Genomic DNA, 20654 nt, shown 5'->3' on the forward strand with positions numbered 1-20654 from the left:
TCGGGTCCAGGTTAAAATGCCCAGACCTACTTCACATACAATGCATTGATCTGCCAGATCGTACTGAAATTTCGATAGCAACCTGGTAAACTTGAGCTACGGACTTAAGAAAGAAAGCAGCTAGAGCAAGTTTTGTGGACAAGCTTGATGCGTTAGACTACTATTTTTTTTTTTTTTTCTGAACGCATAAAATATGTATTCAAAATTCAACATGTCTTTCATAAACATTCAGAATATGTCTAGACGAATAAAATGTCTTTCATACTATAAATTATTAGCTTAGACGAATAAAAAATGTCTTTCATAAACATTCAGAATTTTATGTGATGTTTTCCTTTATTTATACTTGATTTAGTAGTTTTGGACCACTTAAAATTCAACATGAAAGAGTTGCAAACCAAACCCTCTGAATGATATTTAATCAGTCACTAGACTATGCATTTTTCTTCTTAAAAGAAGAAATTGAAACTGATACTATATTGTATATAGTCTCTTGGGACTTGGGAGGTCCTGAGCAAGAAACTCTGTGCTCTCACAAACACAACTTGGTCTCCGAATTGGTTTTAAGCACAAACACAGCTCCAAAGTTTTATCTAGGGCTGGGCAAAAAAACCAGAATCTGAAAAACCAAACCGAACTCGATCCGAAAAAATAGTACCGATCCGAATCGAAATTAATTAAATATCCGAACGGACTTGGTCTCCGACTTTGGTTTCCCAGTGTTTGATAAAACTCAAAGAGTTACTTTTTTTTTTTTGATCAAAACTTAAAGAGCTACTAAAACTTATGCTCTGTGGTTTTACGTGAATCTACGACTGAGCATACAGAGAGCCAAGACAGAAAAAGCAAATTATAAAGGTTTTGTTGTCAGATGTTAAGATCATTTGACACATTATATTTCGATATTGATAACGAAATCGCAAATCTTGAAAACTTAAATGAAAAAAGACAACTAATCATATAATAGCAAAAAAAGAAACAAAATTGTCTTTGAAGAAAATGATCCTACCAAAAAAGGATTCTGAAATTAATCCAAGAAGTAGAGAAGGCTCACAACAGAAATGAAAATCAAATCTATTCTCAGCCTTGAAGATGATGATATCTTTAGAGAAACTCTAAGATAATAATAAGCTTAGAACACACGGTTTGGTGGACCCATTGTACTCTTCAAGTACAAACACCTCACCTGCAAAATAAGAAACAACTCTCGAGTTAAAAGACTAACAAAATGTACAGAGGATAATAGAGGAACATAAAAGAAGTAAGACTTTTACTAACATTTTGCCAGTTCTTCTTCAGAAGTGAAACAAGGAAGTTGACACTCATCTGAACATTCTGAAAGATCTGCTTCTCCTCCATGTCAAGGTTACCAACAGCGACACCCATGCAAAGAACCTTCTTGAGCTGGAACTTCACAGTTGCCTTGGTCTCATTCACTTTGGCTTCCAAAGACTCTTGGTGGCTCACAAGAGTTGGGAACTTTCCTGTTAATTTGTTAATTCAAAAGAGTGAATAATATGGTAAATAATATAGAGATGAAAAAGATTAGGTTTGGTGTTTAAACATGCCTGCCTTGTTGAGACCAGGACCAAGAAGACGAGGAATCTGCTTAATAACAGATTCAGAAGCAAGGAAAGCGTGGAACTTCTTCGCTAGCTTCTTGACAAGTTTCTTGTTCTTGTTCAGCTTCTTAAGCGCTTCCACATCCATAGACTCCAACCCAATCTTCTCAGCCTATTAAGTAAAACCACCAAAACCCCACAAAAGTTGCTATCTTTTTCTCAGCTTCTTAAGATTGTTCTTAAAAAGAGTGAAAGCTAACCTCTTCAACGTGCTGGGCATCACCGAGCATGCAGATCTTCATCTTAGGCCTTGGGATGTGAGGCAACTTGACGGAACCGCTGAACCGTTTGTCCTTTTGTGGGTCGTAGTTCTTGAGACCAATCTGGAGCTCGATGGTCTCGGTGAACTTGCGTGGCTTTGTCTCCTTGCAGTGAGTGATCATGGAGGAGATCGCCTCTCTCACGGCTTCACTCTGGAGCTTACTGCATCATTCCAAACAAAAATAAAAAATCCAAACTTTCAATAACCTAAACACTTAATCTACTCATGAAAGTGATCAACTTTCACACATATGATAAAAAAAAAAAAGGACAATACTTTTTTTGTGTGTAAAGAATCATTTTTTTTTCCACCTAAAGCTAATCTATGATTATCCAAAATCAACACCAGTCAATTTGATTACAGATGGGAGCTACTAGCAAACATGATAAGATGATTCTAAACTTGTAACGAAGAAGAAAAATGAAATCGAGTTTTGAGCATACAAACCTCATTTTTGGCAAACTTCCTCGGATGCTGTAAGGACGGCAAGCAAGAGAAAGGGGTTGAGAGTGACTTATATTATGAACCAAGCAAGAAGAGGAGACGAAACCCTAGCCCATTTTACTTTAACCCAATTAAAAGCCCATTTAGGCCCATATTAATATTATCCACTTGGGAGCTTTCAAGCCATATATATATGTATATGAATGTCCTCAAATCAGTTTCTTTTTTTTTTTTTTTCTTATACAAGTGACTGAGAATCATAATCTTCTGAGCATTTCAACAACTTGGCAGAAGGTTGTTCATTTGATTTTTTCATCTCCCAGCAACAATGCAAAATTACAATTACGCTTAGCTTCTTTTCAAACAAATGTTATTGAACTATGAATACATCAAAAGATACTCTTTTGAAAATGGAAATCCTACTATATAAAAGGGACTAAATTCAAGGCTTTTGAGACTATCCACCTCAGCCAAAATATTCTCATCTAAAAAGAATTAAAAATAAATATCATTTAGAAAATAATTAACTAACATACAACTTTTGATATTTCTAGAAATTTCAAATTTGTAACTGCTAATTTATTAATAGAATCATATATCTATATTGAATTATGTTATATTTTAATAGTTAGACTTTAAGGGTAAATAAATTATTAATTTATAATATATATAATTTATAACATTATATTGTAGTTATAAATAAAGAGAAAATAACCGGGAAGGATGAAGAAGCTCATGTAAAATTATGTAATTAAAATGGTAAAATGGTGAGTATGATGAGGTGAATCTAAGAAAATTTGTTGTACAAATTATGGTGCTTTATTCGTTCACTATAATGATTTAAAATAAAATATATATTCACATATATTTGTTTTTTTTTTTGGTAAGATGTTAAGATTATTATTTTCTAAAAGGTTACACTGTTGTTTTTAAACAACTTATTACAGCAAGGAAACAAAAACAACCAACAACAACTCAAGGTAAAAAAAACCTTAAGGAAGTCTTATACAAGAAATATAAAAAGAAGTAGAGAAGATGAGAAAGAAGAACTTACCGGGTAAGAGAGGAGACGGTCACGCATCATACGGTCGAAAGAGGCAAGGATGACTGATGAAGGTGAGGAGACATGACTGAAAGTAGAGCTTGATGACTGGAGTAGCATGTGCATCTACGTTGACGCGAGGTTGATTGATCTAGGCTGCAACAGAGTGTAGATCAGCCGGAGGAGAAATCCAAACTTCAGCAACAAAAGGCTCCCATATCAAGCGAGAGAAAGAGCACTCAAAGAAAAGATGATGGTGAGTTTCTATTTCCAGATTACAAAGGGCGCACGTTCCTGAGACATTTAATCCCCAACGCCTCAACAGTGGCGGACGTAGTAAGAGCGGTACGGGGGCATGTGCCCCCATCTAATTTTTCAATTTCTTTGAGTAATTAATCTTAATAAATGACAGTGCCCCCTATTGAATTATAAAATATAGTGAAAAGTGTTATGTGCCCCCGATTAAATCCAGTTCTAGATCCGCCCCTGCGCCTCAAGCGATCCTTGGTTGGCAGTCTTCTCCGCAAAGCCAGCCATGATATAAACACATTACGTGGAATATGTTCCTTGAACCAAATATTCTTGTGCCAATATGTATTATTGATAGTGTTTATATTCTTTTCTGACATTAGTATCCATATTTTTTGACAAACTGATCCAAAGAGATTAGTTTGTGGAGCTAACCAAACGAGGATTATAGTGTTTACTTTGGAAAAAGTAATAGGTTGAATGATAGATGGCGTGCGTGCCCTTTCACATGGAAATCTGCACATATATTAAAATTGTAAGTTTTGAATCATAGAGAAAATATAGTGTATATGACTGAAGTTGGTACATTCCGAAACTAAAGATGGCTGAAATTCTTCTTTGTCAAAATGCATAGATGTGAATCTTATATGAATAGAGTTCTACATTGCTTATAGCAGTGTAATAAACTCCGTGTGTAAAGGAGAAAAAATGTTATATAAGTGAAAACAAAAATTATGATTTTTTTCTTGTGCCTATAGGCTCTTCGCAATTTGAAGAAGAAAGAACATATTGTGTGAAAATCTTTGGCTTGGTCAAATTTTATCCAGTTGTTTATAAAACTGTTGTTATCTGATTCATGTAATTTTTCAGTATTGATTTAAAAGCCCAAAAAACCTATCTATACTGACTTTTTATATTTTTTCTGTGATTTGAATTTAAAAATAGATAAAACTTTCGATAAGTTATGTAAACTCAGAACAAGTATTTAGCTTTAGAAAGCATTTACATGTTTCAAACTTATAATATATACATATATAATGTTTAAAATTATGCATATAAAACCTGTGTAAAATGTGTCTGAATATGTTTCTCTTCTTTAATGTGTTAATCGTACTATATATAATATTATTTTAAAATTTCAAAAAGTTTATGTCACTGTCACATACAAAAAACCATCAATAAAAAATATAATTCTCCATCTACAACAAAAAAATGAAAAATTATTAACATATAAATTTAAATTAAAAAAACTAACATTGGAAAAACAAGAAGTTAATATAAAAGAAAAAAATTAACAAATAATATTATAAATAAAATAAATTTATAAGACATAATCCGCGCGAAGCGCGGAAAAAATCTCTAGTACATATAATATTAGATCATAGTTTAATACTCGCCTCCAAGGGAGACAATCACTTTTCAGTACAAATATACAAACTTAAGAAATTAATACTAGTGAATTGTGATAGATAAGCGTCAGATCAAATCCTCTCCCTCTGTCAGTGTCTTCCTTCTTTATCCAAACATGAAAGAGAGATCATCCATAGGAACCTCATCAAGCCCAGCGGTATCAATATCCTGAAGACCCTCAAACCAGTTTCCTATATCTGCCTGCTCATCTATTTCCTCCAGATCATGGAACGCTAGTTTTGAGAAATCTATTGGAGCTTCCTCATCTACTCCTGCTGCACCACCATCTCCAGCGTTGCCTCCTCTGCCTCTGCTCGCTGGACCTGTTGGGTGAGTTGATCTTGATTGGTTTTCGTTCTTTTCTTTGGGTTTCGGTTTGTTCTTGTTCACGAAACCGTCTTCTCTCTTACCTCCTCCACTAAGAACCGCACTATCTATACTCGTTGTGACTTTAGATGAAGCGCATCCGATAACGTCGTCGACCAATGCTTCTCTCCTCTTTGTACTAGACACTGCACCTACAAAACCCCCCCCTTTAGCTCAAGATCATCCGACAAAAAAATGTTTGAAGCGTATACCCACAGTCAACATCTAATGTTTATGAAGATCGATTCTGGAAGCAACATCTAAAAGTGCAGATTATTGCGTACCTGAACCCTTGGCCTCAGCCTGGTGATTAGAAGGTTCATTGAGAGTGTTACTGGCTGTTCCAGAGCCGCCGTTTTCTGATGATTTTGCATCGTTGCTGGGAGATGAAAACAATATGTCTTGAAGTGCGGGATCAGCAAAACAGCTAAGCCCAGTCTCTTCGAACTTGCGACACCTGGCAAGTGTCCTCCTGATGAACGCCGAGGCCGCTTGTCTTGTGACCTTATGGGATTTAAAAGCTTTATTTCCACGGGATGCCTGTTTCCAAAGTAACATCCATAAGGAAACCTCATATATTTATCTTATCCCACAACCAATTCATCCTAGCTCATTATGATTAAATGTAAGCATTCACTAGCTTTTATTACCATTCTTTTCTTGTGAGCTGTTTCCACAAGCTGGTCCATACCTAGCTGCTCAATTTTCCTGCATGTAAACCAGAAATCTTAGCAAAAGTAACAGTGTAACTTGGAAAAATAATAAATCTGGAGAAGCCAATCCTAACCTTTTCTCATCATCTTTCCCCTTCTGGATGGTAATATTTAGCTTCTCCAGCTTTTGCTTCTTGTTTCGGATCTATTATATTGGTCAAACATAGAACATTGATAAATTTTCAACGGGAAGCAGCAGACACAAACGTTACAAGCATAGATTATTTGTTTCGCGTTCACCTGCTGATAAATGCCTTCCTTCAACTCCATAACATCTGTGCTCATAGTTTCTTCAGCCAGATCAGGCTGCGAATAAATAAAAATGAAAATTAAGTGATAATGTTAGAATAACACGTTTTTTTTTCCATTAGCTCACGTTCTTCTCAGATTAACTAAAAGACTGGAGAGAAAACCTACCATGGCCTCAGGGAACACACCAATGCTCTGTAGTTCCAGAAGAAGTCGCTCATCCAAAGACATTAGCTGATACTGCGTGTCAGATACTGGAAAGTTGGGAATGTTCACGTCCCTAGCTTGCAGCTGACCCAGGCTATTTGAATAGGCCTCACCGCCGAGTGCAGCATCCGAATGTGAAAGATTATCATCCCCGATCCACTGTTCATTGCTATGGACAGATGTAGACATGCTACCATTTCTGAAAGGGTTATACACAACACTCCTCTCATTGGAAAATCTGTCAAATAAACAACTCTTGGGGGTCTGAAAATCCCCGCTTGACTCTACTTCAAATTCCATTCTGTCTCTCTCTCTAAACTCGGTGTCAATATAGGTACACGAACCAGAGTGAGAATCATCACTAGCATAATGAAGAGACAGATTCTTCCCTCCATTGAATTGTACGACTTCTTCTCCATCATCTTCCTCGATTAGGGCAGAAAGCACCCTCTTGTACAACGGAGTAATCTCGTTCAACTTTCTCATGTCCAATCTCTCAAATGAAAGATCAGATATACATGACAACGCTGGACCTGAATAGTCAACAATTCCCTCACCAGGGCGATGTGGTGCTTTCGGCAATTTGATACCCTGAGATATAATGAGTTCCTTTCATTCATGCTACTTTCAGATAAACAAAAAGTCTAATAAAACTAGACATTGCTGCATAAGTTTACAATGCAACTTACCATAACGTTATAGCCATCTAAGATTGCCTCTGACAGAGATTCATCGAGTTCTTCAGCAAAATTCAGCTGTTTTTTTTTTGACAATCACAAGTTAACGAGTGTTTGAGTTGGCACCCAAGAGAGAACTCACATATATAATATTATGGACGGTATCTTAATTATTACCTGATCTTTTATGTTCTGCATGTCATCTGCATTGATGGCAGCAAAGATGTGGTCCATCTTTTTCCAAAACTTACCAGAACAAGCAAGATCTACAAAAAAAAAGATATTTCAAGTTAAAAAGAAAACTTATTGCAATAAAACTTGAAAGACAAGACATGTGGAAGGATGAGTACTCGCTGCCTTCCGTGCTGAATTAGCCGCTGCAAAAATATCTTCACGATCATCATCAGATTCACCTGAAAAGCCAGACAACGCTACCTTAGAAATTTAATAACGCTACCTTAGAAATTTAATACCTACTTTAGTACAAACGAAAATAACTGAGCACGAGCTAATAGTTACCAAACCTAAAATATTCAGGGTAAAGATATATGTAGCACTTCACAGAAATTAATTTGATAATACACTACGATAACAGTGAATATCGTAAATGACTGGAACTCGAAGTGCCAAAAGGATATGAATACCTGTAATATCTGGAGTGGAAATAGAATTTGAGGCACGCCGCGTAGAAGGTTTACGATCTTTAACCTTTTTCGCTGGTGGACGCCCATATTTGCTATTCAGAGAGAGAGAGGTAGAACGTTGGTCACTCGTCTTTTTAGCTTTATATATACTATAATACGTACTAGGTATAAGAAAAAGAAAAAAGGAAGAAAAACTGAATTAGGCATAAATCACCTTCGATTCTTATCTGACGCAATCTTGACATTGTGCAGAGGCTTCTCTAGTGTTAGATTCTCTGACTTAACAATCATAGGATGAAAGCCAGGAGTTGTCAATGACGAAACACTTTCACACTTTCCTTGCTTCCATGCACCACCTCCTTTATAACTCGTTTGCATTTTATTTTTCCTTAACGGCGACCCTGTTTTAGGAGTTGTGAACAAGTCCCCACTCGCAAGAGCACGCTCTCTTGTTTTGTTGTCTCCAGCTCCCGAGTCCTCACTTTCAGAGAAACCATACGGTGATGAAGCATTCTTCGGCTTCCTTTTCATTTTTAAAGGGCTACTGTCAACAACTGAGAGTGACCCAGTGGTTCCAGGAGATCCTCTAGGACTAAAATCAGATGTTGCAAAACCTTGAGCTGAGAACTTGCTTTCAGCATGCTTGATAACAGGCGGAACTACATTCGTTCTCCTCGTTCGAGAATTCTTAGGTCTCTGGCCAACCCATTGAGCCATTGCATGTGCAGATGAACCTGCTGGCAAATGAAGCGTTAGACTGTGTCTCATAAACATAACAGATCGTGTATTTAGACAACACTTAGATTGCCTCTAACCTTGTAATACTCCAGATGATGGCTCGACTTTGATTGAAGAATCAACACACATAACGGTTGCTGTTCTTGGAGCCCTAGAAACATTTCCTTTCAATATTGCAGTAGAGCTGTTTGTGGGGCCATCTTCCTGTAAGTTTCTCCTGGATAAGCAAAATAATGCGTTTATCAGCAAACAATTTGCTGTTAAATTAACGTAAAAGCTATAACAAAAAAGAGCTTGAGGTATCTGCTCACTTATTGTTTCCCTTGGCCATAAGCCTCTGCTCAGCAAGTACTGACCGGTCCCTTGCAAGGGAAACAGTCTCCAACTCATTCCTGGGTAATCCACCCATACCTGGACTGTCTGGTTCAAATGAAGACTCAAGCCGGTTAATTCCACTCACCCCGGTGGAAGATTTCAATCTGCAACAAATGTGCCACGTTGTTATTTCTGTGAGAATGAAAGATATGCAAGAGGGATCAATTTCGAAAAACTATACATACAACAGTATGTTGCAAAAAATTTCTACGGTTCCCCCACTTTCAGGCCCACTTAAGGTTATTTGACTAGAAAACTCTCAAACGGTTTTCAGTGTTTTATGTCCGGATACCTGAAATTTTGGGTGTCACAAGAACGCAACTTAGAGTCAACTGTCGGCTTCGGCTGCTGCATGACACGTTGATCAGGATTCATAACTCTGTTGCCTAGAGTTGCAACAGACCGTTTCCTTTTCATTCTTGTCTCCCATCCTTCACCACCAACAGGCAGCCTGCGTATCTTCTCCTCTATTCGCACTGTTTCTCCAGGAACACTTGGAGGTGAATCAGAGCCCCTTTCTATAACTTGCTGCCTTGCAAGAGTAGAAACTCTACCATCCCCCTGAAAGTAGTAACAGACCAAAACATTAAACCACGGTCACACTAATCGAACAATCAACCAAAATATTCAAGTGGATGTCTCCTTTAAAGATTACAAAAGTTGCCTAACACGGAGTGGAAATAAACAATCTTCTAAACCATTGATAACCATCATATATATTTAAACTGAGATCTAGATACAAACCTGCACATCTCCAAGTGGGGTACGAGCACGCTTGTTCAATCCAAGCATCTTTTTTCTCTCCTCAGATCTTTGAGCCATACTGTCTTGCGCTCTCGGAACCTGGTTTCTCATCTTATCCAAGTTAGCTGCGTCCATCCTCTCACCAGGGGATATATCACTCCTCCTTCGTTTCTTTGAACTCAACGTCTCCGCATATTTATCCAACTTAAATATGGATTCACTTAGCTTCTTCGCTAGATCCCTACAAGATAGTAAATAACAATTATACTTGTAAAAAAATAACATAAAAAGAAACAAAAACCATACCCGGCCTCTCGGGAAGTATCTAGCACACTTTCCTTAAATTGCTTGAGCTCCTCTGTTGCCACAGGAGGAGAAGGCTTAGGATGGGACATTCCAAAAGAAGTATCTTCTGATGAGGCCTCCCTACTAGGGACGCTGAGAACCCTCCTTAGCTCTCCTGAGCGAGTATAGCTTTGATTGCCTAATCTAATCGGTTCCAATGTTAAGACTTGAGACAAGTTCGGGGTATCAGAAGACAAGCCTACTGTACCCCTGCTCAAATTGTTACCAGAGCCTAGCATCGTGCCCTTCTTCAAACTCTAAAAGTCACTTCAAACCCTGCAACCAGAAACAACCACAAGCACGCATTTCAGAAAAAAGTAATGTGATTTGATTGCTTCCCCAACAACAAAAGATAGAAACTTTCAATCAATCAAGTAGTAAGCAACACTCTTTCTAACTTTTAGTTGGCGAAATCACTTCAATAAGAAGAGAATCTATGAAAATTTACGAATAGTCTCACCGCTGCACCTAATCCCAAGCCATGAATCAACACGAAATTGCAAAACCCTAGAATCGCGGAGACGAATCAAAACACGGAGGAATTGAGAGGAATCTAAGCGTAATTGGGACAAGGCGAAGCCTTTTGAATCGCTAGGAAAAAAAATTCAACGAGGGTCTTGTGGTGGATTGGATTGGTTTAGGCAAAAAGTAATCAGTCTCTCTGCTTTCTTATTGGACTGAGTTTCCTTACCTCCACTCTAGATTCCGTGTGCTTTGTGGCAGATGATGTCATTTACCGTTGACCGGTGTGGCATTTCGGTTTAAGTTTCGGTTCGATTTTCGTTTTAATATAGATTCTCTATAATTAATACTCATTAATAAATTTTACCTGTCTCAACTTAGACTGATTTAAATTTTGACACAAATCAATAAAATAATAAGATAATAATTTTTTTTTAAAAAATTATGTAAATATATGATCCATTAAAATTATAAATTAATAATTTATATATATACATATTTTATATAAGCAAGAACATATTATTATATTATTTGTTTTATATTCACAATGGAACTATCTTTATTATTTCTTAACACTTAATAAATTTTTGATGAGATTTAGTAATATTATATCTAAAACCACATTTAAGTTCTATGCAATATATATTATATAAACTAAATAATATAATTAATATAAATGAAATTTCAAAAAATAACAATTTAGAATTAAATATTTTTCTTATTTTAGAATAAACATATCTTAAAATAGGAAATCTAAATAACAAAACTTTTGTAAATTAATATCTCTATAAATTAATAAAATTTCAAAGTCCCAATATTATTAATTTATAGAAGTTCTACTTAGATTATTTCTCATTTTTATTAACATTAGTATTTTTCAGGTTTGGAGAACTTTGGTGATTCTGGAGCCTTTTGAAGTGTAGAACTTCACAAATGTGTCAGAAGTTTAGCTATGGATGAAAACTTTCTCACGGTGCGATTGAGTCCATCTTTTGATACAGGATAGAGATTTGGGTTAGATTTCCAATGGCACTGGTTATATCTAAAATTATGCTCGTTATACCAAAGAGTGATAAGTCTGTCTCGCGAGAGGAAGCTATGGAAGATTAAAAGGCATGTCGATCGCCAGTATGCCCTTGGTATCGCTCGACACTGATGCCAAAAGACAGGCCAAGTCTATTTCATGAACGAATTTGCTAAGAAGTCACCATAAATTACCATAATGCTCTTTGGTGAGCTCTAATACCAATTGATAGCTTTGATTATTGTCAAAGCTTTAAGAACAGAACAGTAACAGCTAAAGCTCGAGACTTTGTTTTTGGGCAATTAATCATTGCCTCTTTTTGGGTTTTTCATTGATATAAATACTGGAGTTCAACTTTTAAAACTGGAAGATAAAGAAACGTGGAGTACAACTCTTACAAACTTGGAATCACAAAGAAAATGGAAACCTGGATAAACAATCCACTTGCTTATTTGCAGAAAATGGAAACAGAAAATAAGACTGTCAATCGATTCAGTCTTATTGATACCGTGGATTGGGGCTTTGGGCTTTTGATCATTGTGAAGCCCATCAGACAATCAAAGCTAGTTGTTTATTGCTTAGTCAGAATGGTTTCTCATGTTTTGTGTTTTCTTCTGGCAGAAACTTTCACAACTGGTCACAGAAGCGTTCAACTGGTTTCTCATGTTTTGTGTTTACCACGAAGAGTGTAGTGGTAAAGCAATCGCAGACCATTTATCACAATGCAACTGAAGTATATGTTTTGGTATCAGTCAGGCAAAAGGCATAAAACTTTGTACTCTACTCTTATAAAATCAGATCTAAAGATCTAAAAGTTTTTCTCTCTTATTATATTGTTCCCTTCGGTATAATGTGGAATATCAACACAATTCTTCTTGTATCAATTTCAAATATAAGAACACTGAAATCTTGGAGACATCTTAGGATGGCCAGAAATGAACCAATTCTAAACAGGAAAATAGGAAAAGAAAACATCGAGTTTACTCTCGAGTTATGCAGGAAAGCCTTCTCTCCTTCGTTTGTTAAACTAATAAGATCTTGGAAGCTCTTTACCAGCCAAGAACGATCTTAAAAGAATGAGAGCACGCTCTGGTTGCAACACGGGAACTTCATGTCCGGCCCCTCTCACCGTTGCAAAGGTTAGCCCTTCGTATACCTCTGTCCATCCTCCAACCTGTCACCACCACCATGCAACATTACTGGCTCTGCACCATATGTATATACTATAAAATGTATATCTGTATGTGTGCATATACTATAATATGTATTAATATATCTGTATGTGTGCTAAAAGTACCTGGTTCCCAGAGTACCAAGGGTACCAGCGGGTTTTCACCGTAAGATTTAGATGGCTAATGGAAAGTCTAGTCGCAGTCACTGGAACCACCGAGTCTGTATCCCCGCTGCATCAACGTATAATAAATAAAATGCAAGTTTAGTGACCAAACTTGTACATGATACTGAAGTTAGTTTTATGGCTCACCTAAACACCCATATCCTCAAACCAGCGGCCATGAGTTCCTTGTATGTGGGCAACATGGAATGGTCAGAATTGCCCCAGTCCCAGTACTTAAACAAAATTTCATTGCAAACGGTCCACTTATAGGGAATGGAGGTAAGATTAGCGTGCATGGCTCGCTGAACATCAGGACGGTTATAATATATCTCTGCGTAGCTCTCCGTACAAGGGTCTTCTTCCTCTACCAAAATCCCTCCATGCATGAACTTGGTCTGGTTGGTTTTTGGTACACATAAAGGTGAGTAGATGCTGTACCCATTGACTTGGCCGAACTCAACGACCGTGGCGTAGTAGAGTGCGTAATCACACTCGTTAGAGTTAGTATTCTCCGTAAAACTGCAGTGCTTGAGGATAGAGTTGTAGGACCTGTCCGAAATCATTGCGTGTGACCACCAGTACGTGACGGCTCCTAATCTGTCGTAATGCCTGTCCGTATCTCCGTTACCAACCTTACGAAAAGTATATGCATTAAGACAAATCTGAAGTAATGGTTTTGGGAATGCGATTAATACAACCTTAGTTTTACCATGAATCCCTTGAGATTGATTATGCTTTTGTTGAAGGTTTTGTTATAATGATAGATCTTTTTAGCAAGCTGAGGAACATAATGCCCTGTAAATAGAATTATAGTCAAAACTCCTAAATTAGTTATATTTATAAGATTTTCTGATTTTATTTATTTACTTAAAGAACTACTAATTTAAATGATTTTCTAGCCTATAATTTTGTATGATGTTTTATTTTTATACAGCACAAAAATTACTTTCATGTTTTGTATATTGATTAAAATAAGTGACTGAAAAAAAAAAAATAATAAGTGACTGATTTTATTACTTATTAAAACTTTAAATGTTGGCTAAAGGCTGTTTCTTTGAACAGGTCTAGTATGAGGACTTAAATTTAGACGTAATTTTCCATGACTAATGTTGTAATGTTTCTATTTAATATATAAAATATAAGTATTACTAATGTTTCATGGTCAAATACATAGGAAATATGTTATGGAGTAACTTTATAATTAAATACTATTCAGATTCATGTTCACATGAGTATTTTACTTTTCTTAGTGTTACAATCAATAAATTTTTAAAATGCCATATCGTGTCTAGAACAACGGTTGTATATGGAAAATATAATAATAATATGGAAGAAAGTGAATATAGCAAGGTGGAAACCACCATCTGATTAAAATAATATTTTGATTTGCTTAGTTATAACATCCGATTAACTGTAGGAGAAAATATAGGGCATGAAGCATCGATTGATATTTGCATAGTTATAGTTAGATTAATTTATTATTATATGCCCAAACAGTTAATTAATCTATAGTATTATTTATGAAGTGATTTAAATTATTTTTCATGATTTCCATGATTTTAGGTACTTTTGCTTATTTGTCATATTTTAATTAGGTTTAAACTGAGTCATTAATTTATTAATAGTTTTTAGTTGAGTCCATAACTTATTAATTTAAATAATATAACTATAAAATATGTAATTAGATATATAATTATTTTGATTTTGCTTATTTGTCATGTTTTCTAGGCCTGGGCGTTCGGATCTTCGGGTCGGGTTCGGGCCGGTTCTTTTCGGGTCCGGATCTTTTCGGGTCCTAAATATTTAGACCCAATAAGTACTTAGAAATTTTCGGTTCGGGTTCGGGTCGGTTCTTCTCGGATCCGGGTCGGTTCGTGTCTAAAATTAAAATACCCATAAAATACCCGTAATTTTTCGGGTCCATATCGGGTATGGGTCGGGTTCAGATATTTAGGATCTGAAAAGGACATGATATACCCAATCCCATCAATTTTAGTTAAATATTTGTCATATATATCTAAAATTTTACAAAACAGCTTAAATGAAACTATTAATAATTAAAAAAAATATTTTAAAACTCTAAATTATACATTTTAAAGCTTTATATTACTTAAAAAAAGTTAAAAATAATAACAAGTGTTGTTCACAAAAGATATTTCAACTAAATCATAAAATAATATATATAAAATAGAACACAAAAACATCATAGTTTTAGATATACACGTTTTTAAGTCGGGTACAAATCAGTTCTTATCGGGTCGGGTCTATTCGGATCGGGTAAACATGACAAATGAGCAAAGTTGTTCAATTTGTTCCTTATCAAAATTGCATAGGGAAATATTTTCTTATAAGTTCATTCCTTCATGGGGAATTTAGAAGAAAAAAGTGGGATCTACCTAAGGTAGACTACCTTTCAATAATTTGACTAAAATTTTAACATATCTGATATAAATTTTGAGGAACAAAGAATTCACAATAATTTTTTTCCTTCAACATGTTCACCAATTTGAGTTTTATAATGCTGATTTTTGGATTAATAAGACATAAAATAATAAGTATTCGTAAGATGATTATGCCCGCATGTGCGGACAAAACACCTAGTAAATAGTACTCCCTCCGTTTCACAATAGATCGTTTCACAATAGATGATGTTATTCCTTAGTGCACAAAGATTAAGAAATTTACTTTTCTCTAAAAAAAGTAGTTTTAAAAATATAATTTTAAAATCATTCAACCAATTACAGAAATAACTACAACATCTGATTGGCTACACGGTTTTTAATAAAGTTAAAAATAACATAAAAATATCAAAACATCATCTATTTTGAAACAACAAAAATCTTCTAAAACATCATCTATTATGAAACGGAGGGAGTAATAGATAGGTACACCAACTTTTTTGAATGATTTTGTTTTAATAGTATATTAGATTTTGGGTAGAAAATTTTATTTAATCGCATTTTTTCTTTATTTAAAGTAGGCGTGGATATAAACTCCATAATCCGAAATTCGAACTGAATCCAAAAAAAAATTTGATCAGTACTCATTCCAAAATATAAGAAATAGCAGAGTGGGTCTTGTAGGATGACACAAAACATATCCAAACTCGAGATACTATTACGAGAACGCGAACATGTAACCCAAGTAACGAAAATCCAAATTAATCACGAATATAAATATTTGATGAATAAATATTTATTTCTAATATTTTAATTCTATATTTATTTTCAATGATATCTAAATAAGTATCTAAATTTTAAATAAATACCTTAAATATCGAATTCTATATAAATAAGTATTTATTTCTTATGTTTTGCTAATTTTGGATTTAACTTCAGATATATTCAAATCAAACCAATATAACCCGGATTTGAACGATATAAATTTATTTTATGGGTTTTAGGATGAGATACAAATTAGAACCAAACCAATGTGTTAAATCCGAACCTGATCAGTATTTACAAATTTTCCGGAATGAGACCTATGATGTGATATAAATTAGACACAAAAGTTCAAATAAGGATACCTGAACGAAACCTAACTTAAAATGTAGTTTATGTTTTGTTCAATTAGTTTTATATTTGATAAAAAATTTTACATGTTTGTTGTAATAATCCGTAAAACTATACTCATATAAAATATCAATAATAACATGTTCCATCATATCATTAAACATTAATAGTAGTTAACTATTAATATTTATTTTATAAATATAAATATATATATACATATGTATGATTAACTATATGTTATTCAACCCGTCTTTAAAGCGCAAATTTTTTGTTTATTATTATATAAATTAACTATATGTCATTAAATCCGCGCTATACTTGTTAAATATATCGAATTTTTTAATATTCTAATTTAAAGATGTATATTTAAATATGATATTATTTATTAGTTTATATATTTTACTTTAATATTTTGTTTTAATAAATGGAAGTATGTTGTAAAATTCATGAATATATGTTATTATTTAAATTTATAATGTATAAAATAGTTAATAAATTTATTAAGTTACTTTATATTTATTAATTGGTGTAGTAATTTAATTATGAATATAAATGTTATTTTTTATTATATAAATAAAAATAATTAATATTTGTTTATAATTATAGTTAATATTAGTTATGAATTTTATAATTTAAAAGTAAATATTAAAAATAAATTTATATTTAGATTTTAAATAAAAGAGATATTAAAAGATAGTATTAAAATGCAATCTTAAAAAAAGATAGTTAAGAATATCTTTTTAGATATCTTATTTTGAAAATATTAAAATAATTGATAAGATATGATATATATTTAATAATAACTAAGTTAGTTATAGGAGAAAAATAGAAAGTTAAATAAATGTTATGGTCCAATCTAGACTATTTGTAAGTAGATAAAAAGTTCTTCTGTTTTAATAGTATTGATATTCTATTAAAAGTTACTAGAGGAATTATTAATTTTTGAGTTTTCATTGTTATTTGTTTATGAATTTTTAAAATCTGAGTATAATCTATTTTTTTTTTGGGTGGTGATTTTAAAATTCCAGTCAAAATCCTTGTTATTGGAAAAGTTTAGTTTTCACTGATTTTAAGATTGTATTAAAATCTTTTATTATTGAAACGTAATTTTTTTTATTTTTACTCATAAGACTCAACTTTGCCAATATATCTATACACATAAGATTTTTGGAATCTGTGTAATAAAATGCACTCACATACAAAAACACACAAAAGTGAAAAATGAAATAATACAAATCACAACTTTAACATAATGCAAATCATAACTTAAAAATAGAAAATAAATATTAAAAATTTAAAAATAAAATTAAAAATTTCCAAAATATTTTTAAAAAGTATTTTAGAATTTCAAAAATAATTTTAAAAAACAATATGAAAGAAAAATATGAAAAACAATTGTATTATTTATATATATCTATAAACTAAGGGGTAGAATGACATTTTGCCTCTTTAATGATTGAAATGGTTCTATTTCCCTATCTCCTACCACCGTTAATTTTTTACTTTAAAAGTTAATAACAATCACTAGAATTCTATACACAAGTAATGAAAATCAATGTAAAAATATTTGATAAAATTTTAAATTTAGTTAACTTGTTAAATCCTCTCAACTATTATAATCATCAAATTCCACAAAAAACCATATTCCAATAACCCCCCCCCCCCAAGTTAAATTTAATTATTTTAAAAATGCTTAAGCACTAAAGTTACTGAGTTAAGTTATGATACACTTTTTGATTAATATTAAACCAAATACAGAGATTTCTCACAATTTATGTGGGTAACTGAAAAAGTTACTAAACACTTGCTATGTGGGTTTATTATAACCAGGTTTATCATAAACAATTAAACCAAATGAAATTTGAAATGCTTCAAAATATGTATATGTGACATACCGGCGTAGCTTTCACCAGCAATGTAGAAATCTCTGTATTGATATTGAGGAAATCTTGACATCCATTTGATAAGAAATATCAGATTTTCCTGAGCTGCAAAATCATTACCATAAAACAATCAAAATGATTGTTTTTGGAACAAAAAAAAAACAAGACAATGCTTGACAAACATGAATAAATAAAAAGAATCTGACCAGTCCGGTCGTCTCCGGAATCCTTAAGATCAGAGCTTGTGTTAGTGTACGAAAATCCAACTCCAACTGGCGATTCCAGAAACAATATGTTTGCTTCTATTCATTACAAATAACACATTTAAAAGACACATGATATTTATTTGTAAAACAATTTGATTCCATAACAAACAAAATATAAAAATAAAAATAAAGATTGAAACACAATTTTGAATTAGAAAACCTGTGTTCCAAGAAAAGCTGTTGAGGTAGAGACTAGAACCGGTTTTATTGATCCTAAACGGTCCAATTTCCTCCGAAGCTCCATACCCAATCGACGAGCATCCCGGTCCTACAACTTTGTTTCTAATTTACGTTATTGTTTCTACAAGATTGCAACTGCTTTAGTGTCCATATCATGCGCATTATCTTCCTTTAACATCAATTCTTCCTTTAACAAGGCATATAAAATAGTTAAAAATTGAGTCTTTTGCAAGAATGCACGCAAGAGATTAAATAGCAAATGGGTAGGTGAAAAGAGGGATATAACTGTTTTGAATCATCCATATATATAAAAAAAGAGAGTTCTTAAAAAAATGAAAAAGTAAAAGATGATGAGATTGGAGCCGCATATTTCGTTTATGAGAGTCATCATATTGGGTTGGTGATGTTATTTTAGTGGACAATAAGTTGTTTTATTAACATGTGGGTACTTTACCATTTGAAAATTTAAGAAGTATAAGATGACATGAAACACTGTTACTTCTCTAACTACAAAAATAAATTTAATGCAGGAGATTGATTTGGGCTCAAATCAGTTTGCCTCAACAAAGCAACATATAGAGTCTTCCATCACTCAAACCTCAATTGAGGTTAGCAAGGAAAGTAACGGAATGCAGGAGATTGATTTGGGCTCAAATCAGTTTGCCTCTTTAACTTCCTTAGAAGGAGAAGAAGAATATCAATTGGATTTGGATGAAAGTTCTGGTCCAATAGACATTTTGACACCTTCAGAGAAAAGATTCCTTCATGAAAGACCTGTTAAACCCTCGGCAAAAGGTATGGAATGGCAATTGCAATCCGCGTCTCGCGGACGAGGAAATAGAGGACGTGGAAACCGTGGAAAACTACGGTAGAAGCGACATTTACCCCTCTCTAAAGTCAACCAAAGTAATGCTTTGGTAGTCTCTTGTTTAACTATGATCATTGCATGTTACAATGACTTCAGTTATAGCCTACTATGTAAGTCTTTTCAAATAAAAGTATGTTTTAGAAAAAAAAAAAAAAATTTAATGGATTTCACCCTTTTGACTAGTGTACGAGGTACATACAATCATGATGTTTTTAATATTTTTTCTTCAGTAACATTGTTTCAGTCATATCATAAAATTATTTCAATTTATAGGTTATCCACTGACTAAATTATTTACCGAACAGAGATTGTTAAACGCAAATTTAACGTTTATACTTCCATTCAGTATTTTAATATTTTTGTTTCAAAGGTTTATGAACATTTTTTGTCAACTGTAGAACGAAGTATTATACCACCCAATTGAGATTTCTGTTTTCTTTTCCATTTGTGTTTATAACTTTCAAATGGTATTTGATTAAACAAACCTCAGGTTTTATGTTTTCGAAAGACGAAGATAATAATTGACATGCGATATTAACCAAAAGCAAACTATAAACCAATGTTTTAGCCCACACAAATAAGCTAGTAGCTATATAAGAACGGAAGCAGGAAACACAAGAATCTAACCTCCATTGAGCCAAAGAAGAAGTGGTTTGTTCTTAGGGGAAGAAGATGACTCGGTGAGCCAGTAGAAAAGTGATCGACCGTGTGACTCGTTCACAGTAACGTAGCCGGAAAACTGTGAGAATCCTACTTTTGGTTGCCCTGGAAGTTCCTTGATCCTGTCCTCCTCTTGCTCTCTTGTTGATGATGTTGATGTCGATGATATCACTAGTAGAAGAACGATTAAGTAGCTGCTTGTCATTCTTGTTCTCTCGCACTTTCACTATGTTAGATTTTTTTTTAAATGGAGAAGAATTGCTATCACTAATAAGTACATACTTGTATATCATATGTGAGAAGGACATGAATTGTCTTTTTGAGGGTCTTTATTTAATTAATGGACTTTGCTGAGTCATCATTCATTATATTATTG

General features: G+C 33.6%; 3 protein-coding genes across 4 annotated transcripts; all 3 read right to left on the reverse strand.

Moving 5' to 3' along the window:
• Positions 1-939: 939 nt before the first annotated feature.
• On the reverse strand, positions 940-2483 carry LOC106386936 (60S ribosomal protein L10a-3). Its single transcript, XM_013826763.3, has 5 exons — positions 2332-2483; positions 1823-2045; positions 1569-1734; positions 1279-1484; positions 940-1186 (listed from the first exon to the last, which is right to left on the reverse strand). Exons 1-5 carry the CDS (start codon positions 2334-2336, stop codon positions 1133-1135), a joined length of 654 nt encoding a protein of 217 aa, XP_013682217.1. The 5' UTR covers positions 2337-2483; the 3' UTR covers positions 940-1132.
• Positions 2484-2681: 198 nt separating this feature from the next.
• LOC106386935 lies at positions 2682-10802 on the reverse strand. Of its 2 annotated transcripts, none has more exons than XM_048752152.1 (18): positions 10548-10802; positions 10049-10363; positions 9743-9983; positions 9291-9559; positions 8935-9102; positions 8701-8840; positions 8100-8619; positions 7886-7977; positions 7592-7654; positions 7419-7507; positions 7254-7319; positions 6526-7155; positions 6349-6414; positions 6183-6253; positions 6046-6103; positions 5680-5935; positions 4984-5541; positions 2682-2746 (listed from the first exon to the last, which is right to left on the reverse strand). In XM_048752152.1, exons 2-17 carry the CDS (start codon positions 10324-10326, stop codon positions 5135-5137), a joined length of 3414 nt encoding a protein of 1137 aa, XP_048608109.1. In that variant the 5' UTR covers positions 10327-10363; positions 10548-10802; the 3' UTR covers positions 2682-2746; positions 4984-5134. The 2 variants fall into 2 exon arrangements, with proteins under 2 accessions (XP_048608109.1, XP_048608108.1); XM_048752151.1 differs by having other exon boundaries at positions 4984-5547.
• A 1572-nt stretch (positions 10803-12374) lies between these two features.
• Positions 12375-20644, reverse strand: LOC106385151 (putative serine carboxypeptidase-like 23). Its single transcript, XM_013825106.3, has 8 exons — positions 20246-20644; positions 18731-18838; positions 18511-18606; positions 18317-18409; positions 13619-13704; positions 13057-13541; positions 12871-12976; positions 12375-12747 (listed from the first exon to the last, which is right to left on the reverse strand). The coding sequence occupies exons 1-8, from the start codon at positions 20481-20483 to the stop codon at positions 12601-12603; spliced, it is 1359 nt and encodes a 452-aa protein (XP_013680560.1). The 5' UTR covers positions 20484-20644; the 3' UTR covers positions 12375-12600.
• Between the last annotated feature and the right edge of the window lie 10 nt (positions 20645-20654).

Source organism: Brassica napus, chromosome C3 (assembly GCF_020379485.1).
Source record: "Brassica napus cultivar Da-Ae chromosome C3, Da-Ae, whole genome shotgun sequence".
NCBI lineage: Eukaryota > Viridiplantae > Streptophyta > Magnoliopsida > Brassicales > Brassicaceae > Brassica > Brassica napus.

Coding starts and splice junctions, on each gene's coding strand:
- LOC106385151 (XM_013825106.3), bottom strand. CDS start 20,483: ATGACAAGCAGCTACTTAATCGTTCTTCTACTAGTGATATCATCGACA. Junction 18,607..18,730: donor CAGCTTTTCTTGGAACACAG/GTTTTCTAATTC, acceptor TGTAATGAATAG/AAGCAAACATATTGTTTCTG. Junction 12,977..13,056: donor TTGAGGATATGGGTGTTTAG/GTGAGCCATAAA, acceptor ACGTTGATGCAG/CGGGGATACAGACTCGGTGG.
- LOC106386936 (XM_013826763.3), bottom strand. Junction 1,735..1,822: donor ATGCCCAGCACGTTGAAGAG/GTTAGCTTTCAC, acceptor TTTACTTAATAG/GCTGAGAAGATTGGGTTGGA. Junction 1,485..1,568: donor TCCTGGTCTCAACAAGGCAG/GCATGTTTAAAC, acceptor ACAAATTAACAG/GAAAGTTCCCAACTCTTGTG.
- LOC106386935 (XM_048752151.1), bottom strand. CDS start 10,326: ATGCTAGGCTCTGGTAACAATTTGAGCAGGGGTACAGTAGGCTTGTCT. Junction 7,156..7,253: donor TAGATGGCTATAACGTTATG/GTAAGTTGCATT, acceptor ATTATATCTCAG/GGTATCAAATTGCCGAAAGC. Junction 6,415..6,525: donor GTGTGTTCCCTGAGGCCATG/GTAGGTTTTCTC, acceptor ATTTATTCGCAG/CCTGATCTGGCTGAAGAAAC.